Source organism: Hakea prostrata, chromosome 2 (genome assembly GCF_041222555.1).
Source record: "Hakea prostrata isolate BN-2017 chromosome 2, UWA_Hpros_2, whole genome shotgun sequence".
NCBI lineage: Eukaryota > Viridiplantae > Streptophyta > Magnoliopsida > Proteales > Proteaceae > Hakea > Hakea prostrata.
This window is the reverse complement of record NC_142601.1, coordinates 62,616,929-62,623,028: the sequence shown is the minus strand read 5'-3', so window position 1 is coordinate 62,623,028 and position 6,100 is coordinate 62,616,929. Positions and strand designations below refer to the sequence as shown.

The 6,100-nt window shown below is 37.4% G+C and overlaps 1 protein-coding gene across 1 annotated transcript; it reads right to left on the bottom strand.

Moving 5' to 3' along the window:
- Positions 1 to 1,257: 1,257 nt before the first annotated feature.
- On the bottom strand, positions 1,258 to 3,238 carry LOC149025532 (uncharacterized). The gene is made up of 3 exons (XM_089143136.1): positions 2,395 to 3,238; positions 1,926 to 2,101; positions 1,258 to 1,809 (listed from the first exon to the last, which is right to left on the bottom strand). Exons 1-3 carry the CDS (start codon positions 3,170 to 3,172, stop codon positions 1,603 to 1,605), a joined length of 1,161 nt encoding a protein of 386 aa, XP_088999262.1. The 5' UTR covers positions 3,173 to 3,238; the 3' UTR covers positions 1,258 to 1,602.
- Between the last annotated feature and the right edge of the window lie 2,862 nt (positions 3,239 to 6,100).

Below are 6,100 nucleotides of genomic sequence, written 5' to 3'. Positions count from 1 at the left end.
GTAAAAGCAACCAAATCTCATATCCATTTAAAAGCAACTGCATACGTTTTTTTTCAAATTCATATTCAAATTTGGATGATCCAATTAATAATTCCATTCGAATTTGGATATGTCAATTTAAGTTAGATATTATCCGTCGAGAAATATTCGACCAATACTATCTATATGCGATATCATTTCAGTAAATCATCTATAATTTTCTTATCATCTTTTTAGCGTAGGAAATCTAACAGTTCTATTGATTTGGAAAATGTAAACTCCAAAATTGTGCAAAATCTATGGTTGTTTCTTGGTGCTTCTTTACAGTAGATTGCTATCTTTCGTTAGATTATCAAACAACACTCCGGTGGTTTATATTTATTAATCGATGCTTGGTGTCGATCAATAACAACCTCAATAAAAAGAAAGTAAAAATCAACTTGAACGATTACTCTTTGTAAAGGATAAATCTCTGAATTCAAATTCAAATATTTCTCTCATTGCATTTAGTGACGCGAACTGGGCCAATTCAACTATTGATCGACGATCTACAAATGGCTATTGTGTCTACTTGGACCCTAACTTGATCTCTTAGAATTCCAAGAAACAACCCATTGTAGCCCGCTTCTCTACAGAATCTAAGTACAAAGGGGTTGCTAATGCTATCTTGAGTTGATATGATTACGTCAGCTACTGTTTGAACTTGGGATTGTCACTTCAGCACCAACTCTATACTGCGATAAAAAATCTCCATAACAATGTTCAAAGCCCACTCTATACTTTATATGAATATTATAATATGTATATATATGGTGTATGGTGTTTTTTTTTTTTTTTTCCAAGTTGTTCTTATTCCCATACTCTAGCAAAGCAATGATTTTTTTCAAGTTCAACTGACTTAAAATTTTGATGTACAGAATTCCCTGATCCCGCCCTATATTGGACCTATCTACAAGAAAAAAGGTGTTAACCAGCTAAGCTTGGGTAAGTTTCAAAGACCGACTTTAAATCTAAGAAATCAAATAGATCCATTCCTTAGCACCTTCTCAGTGTGAGAGGTTTCCAACATGAGCTAGGTCTACTGGGTGGCTATAGCAGAAGGAATGGATTCAAAACGCCTTTGACTCACAATGAATAAGATTGTTGATTACCCAAAAAAAAAGAAGCAAACTCTTCACCCCTAGCAACTATATTATAAGGAAAGACAAGAAGTAAAAAACTAATAATAATAAAGCCCATCAGCTTTAAATGAAGCATTGATCAAACAAAATTACCATCACAGCTCTATAACAATAGGCAACTGCAAAATTTCGACCGCAGATAAGAGTCTCGAGTAAAAAACCCTGCCCCACCAGAAAACATTCCATACTCACCAGTATGAAACCCAGCCATAAAATTTTATTGAATTAACTACAGCACATATTCCTTTGCTAAAACTAATGGATTTACTAATTACTACTGCCTATTATTTTTCCAATAACTCACTTCATTCTGTACTTGGAAATGGCTCTTGGGCCACCATTATTGATGCAGAACGGCATAATCTTCAGAACCACGATTTTGACATCTGCCTGCATAACCAGTGGTGTTACTTGGTTCTTCACAGCATCTTTGCTATTTTATCTACAAGATTTCCCACTCAGAATCACAAAGATCATGAACTGGCAATTTCTTTGAGTCCAACTCCCTAATGAGTGTAGATGTTCGGGAACTTCCTCCAGCTTCATTGCTGGTTCCTGTATCAATTTCTCCAGACAAAACTGCTATCTGCTCATACACATCTTTCTTTTGCGATCTCCTCCTTGAAGCAAAAGCATCATAAATTTTTTTCTGGAGACAGGAGAATATTAAGATTGTGGGCTATCTGTAGGTCACTGAGTTTGCATGCACAAGCATGTACCATACACAACAGGGGGTGCAGAAGGAAAGAGTGTTTGCTTATGTACCTTATATGATTTGTTCTTGACTGCCCTCTGGGAGGCAACACGAAGTTCATCGATGTCCACCAATACACAACTTTCCTCAAGGTTCGCACAATGATATGCACCGATGGTTGCCTCATCTGAACTGGCAACACCATTGCCTTTAGCAATTTCCTCTACGTTGTAGCCATCTGATGTTCCTGCACAGCTTAGACTTAGTCGTTACATCCAACATAAAAAAAATCCTAAAAGTTGCATCTAAAAATGACATCAGTGATTAAGAAAAAAAAGCAGAACAGAAGGAAAGTTCACGGGTCTGGATGAACGCCTGCCTGCACTGAAACTTCTACCATTGCCTGGAGGGAGCAGGATACCATCTAATTCAGCATAATCATTGCTTTGCTTTCTCTCGTTAGCACATATCGAAAGTTAACTGAGTTCAATAACAGAATTTAAGAAATTAACAAACTAAATGCAGGAAAGTGATGATTACCATTTGATTTAATCAGTGGGATACTTCCAGAAGGAGTTGGTCCAATTCCTGCTTCGTTTTTGAAGACTGCAGCGGGAACATAAAAAACATTGTCAGCTGCATCTAAAAGCTCATCACAAATCTTCCCAGTTCCTTGCATGGAACTGCATTGTGTGACATCAACTGAAGTGAGGGTAGACATTTCAGTTGTTACGTCACATGTTCTGTCATTTTCATTTTGGAGTTCAGTTGATAAAAATCTCCCACTCAAATCATTCCCTGAAGGAGCAACTACTTCCACACAAGACAGTGTATCGTCTACGGTAGTTTCTCCAACCCCAAATTTTAGCTTTCTACGTAACACAGTGCTATCTTCATTTTGTTCTATAGCTGAGTCAGAACCTTTGTCCAACTCCTTGGCCAGAGGAGACTCATCCATGTGATTTTCGGCAATAACTTCCTTAGACTTCTCAGGAGCTTCCAAGGATGGAGGCAAATACATTATATTTGGGGATACCCTGAAAGATGATCCACAACTCGAGTTTTCCCCATCAGGTGCCACTATTTGCAATTCCTTGGCCAGAGGTGAATTGTCCACGGGATTTTCATCAATACCTTCCTTTGGCTTCTCAGGAACTTCCAAGGATGGAGGCACTGATGAATCACAACTCAAATTTTTCCCAAGAGGATCATTTTTTTCCAATTCGTTGGCTGGAGGTGGGTTGTCCATGGGATATTCACGGATGCCTGCCTTATGCTTCTCAGGATCTTCAGAGGATGGAGGGAGAAACTCTTCCATCAGTTCTGAATAAAACTTTTTAACACTTCCACCAACCGACTGCACCCGATTTTCGACATATTTAGTTGTTTCCCTAACCAATAAAGCAATTCAACACATGGTTAGGAAAATAAAAGCTTCAAAAATGTGAATATACAATCTGCATATAGAGAAACAAGGGCAAGCCACCAATACTATAGAGCAGACCATGATGAGAATCTATCAGCACATCCATGCGTGAACGAAGAGAGTTTCCATATGTGCAGATACACACTCGTACAGACTACAACTAATGTTCAAGACAGCACTCACACACATGAAACTCAGATCATCACCCCCAAAGACAAAAGAAACAAGTGGCAAAGGAGATTTCTGTTGCCAGAAGATTTTAGGGGTTGTGATAGATGCATACCTGGCACACCATATCTTCCACATCCAAGTACATTGCTTCAAGCTTCTGATACAAGTTCCCCACCCAAGTTATACCTTTAGATTGTGAGTCCATGTTGGACATAATTACACCACAATGAAGTAGGTCCCAAAACTCCTTCACCTTCCTGGATAGACAAGCCAATTTCTTCAATGCTTACTGCAACATGGAGACATTCCTTCCCTGCTGAGAAGAAACATGTCAAAACTTATACGAAAAAGATGTGTTAACTGCAGGATTAGTCCCTCAAATAAGAACACAGGCTTGCGCAGTTGAATGTAAAAAAATTAAGGCAGACCCAGGTTCAAGGTATTCGAACTCAATCTAAATTGAAGACCAACTTGTTATCCATACACTAAATTTGAGATTTGAACTATTTTATCACCCAGAAGGCATGCGATAATACAGAATAAGAACTCAAAACAAGCAAGTGGGACTCATAGATTTAAAAATTTAAGGCAGACCCAGGTTCAAGGTATTCAAACTCAATCTGAACTGAAGCCAACTTGTCATCCATACACTAAATTTGAGATTTGAACTATTGTATCACCCAGAAGGCATGCCACAATACAGAATAAGAACACAAACAAGCAAATCAAGCAAGTGGGACTCATAGATTGTTAAGAGCGCATTGGGCCACAAACAGTTTCCTGACTGCTGAAAAGCCCATCCCAAGTTGTAGACTTTCTAGTTTTATTTAAGTTCTCATCTAAGCTACACCTTCAGTCTGCTTCATGGCAGGAGGATGGTGTTCAACAAAACAAAACCAAAGTCAACATCATTAGAGGTCCTTAATAACATCAGTAGGGCCACCCTAAATCAGAAGACCTAATTGCAGTAACATCAGAAATAAACTGGCTCAGTTTATATCCATATTTTTGTTCTAACAACAAAAAGGGGACCCTAGAGTTGTTAAACATTTCAGGAGAAAAAGGTGTAAAGGTAAAGCTGAGATGGGTTCATAACCTATGAGGTGCCTGATTTTGAATATAACTTGAAAGTACAACAAAGACAAGATGCATCAGATAAATCTAAAATTATCACAACTGAAACATCAGCAAACAATTGGCATTTTGGTATGAAATGTTTGCAACATTAATAGGAAGCTAGTAACCTAAAAAATTCTGAACTTCAACACTCAGTCATGTAAAGACACTGTCGATGACAGACTCCAATTATATCTAAGTTCAGCATCCATATGCTGCAATTTTCTAATCTTGGGGGCATTAAATGACAAAGTTCAGGGATTCTGGTGGTCTTCAGAGGCTGCAACCATCAAAGAACGAATTTGAACTCCAAAACCAAACCACAAATATCCCACACAGCATTAGTAAGTTTTCCCAAGGGCAAAAAGAAAAAGAAAAAATGTCACATTTATGTTGTTGACATATTGATTAAAATAAAATGATCCCTTTTCCTAGCCTCGTACTGAAATATGCAGATACATTCAAAAACCTGTGATCAACTGAGCCACAAGCAACCACAGAATACATAAAAGAGAAAGGACAAACAACCTTTACAAGGTATGGATAAAAACAGGTTTTCTAACAGAATCATTCTTTTCTAATGGACAATTATCAAACAGTTATATGTGCCAAAAAAATTATCAAACATTCATCATTATACTATTTCAACCAACTTAAGTCTCTTCCCTATTAATTTCAAGCATAAACCTAAAGAAATGACCACAGGTGACCCTTTAAGTCTAGGGAGCTGATATGGAAGAAACAAGTCAAACCCAGCAAGACTCCAGAGGAACTCACCTTACAGAATGGTACTGAGGAATTTGAACAGGAAAGGCATAAGAGAATATATCTGAAATAATAAAAATAAAAATATACCCTTTTTATCTTTCAACTGTTTCTGATTGATAGCAATCCAATGGGAAAAAAAGGAAAATGAGGAACGGGGGTGGAAGGAGAAGCTACTAACCATAGAGGAGTACATGAAGTCAAAAATAATGTTTAAGCCATACTCAGTTCTTGGCTAAGCAAATGTGCAGAAAGAAGATAGAAGTTCATGCACATAATAATCACATGTAAATACCTGTACAGCCAAGCAGTTAAGACATATTGAGGTAAATTAGCAAATGATGCACATACAGTCTGAGTCATTCCAAGATGGGGTTAGTATACTAAAATAAGCACCATTTGTAGCAAGTATCTCTATGGCGACTTCTATATGATTCTCTAATTTAGGAATCCACCAAAAATTTGTTTTTGCCACCTTCATAATAGGGAGTGGGAGTAGGACTAATTAATACTTCAACGAATGTCTATATTTTGTGTTCCAAGAGAAGACATTGACATGCAAAGCTAAACCATAAGATTTCATCATGACCAATGAAATGTGCTTTTTATTGCATTTTGCATATGGATACAGGACCTTTATAAGTCTCCAACATAAAGAGATACCATGTGTAAAATTGTGCATTGAACTCAAGAATCATGGGAAAGATTCTGGCAAAAAGTGTGGTTCTGGCTCAAACCAAATACCGTCGTTCAACTTGTCTATTATAT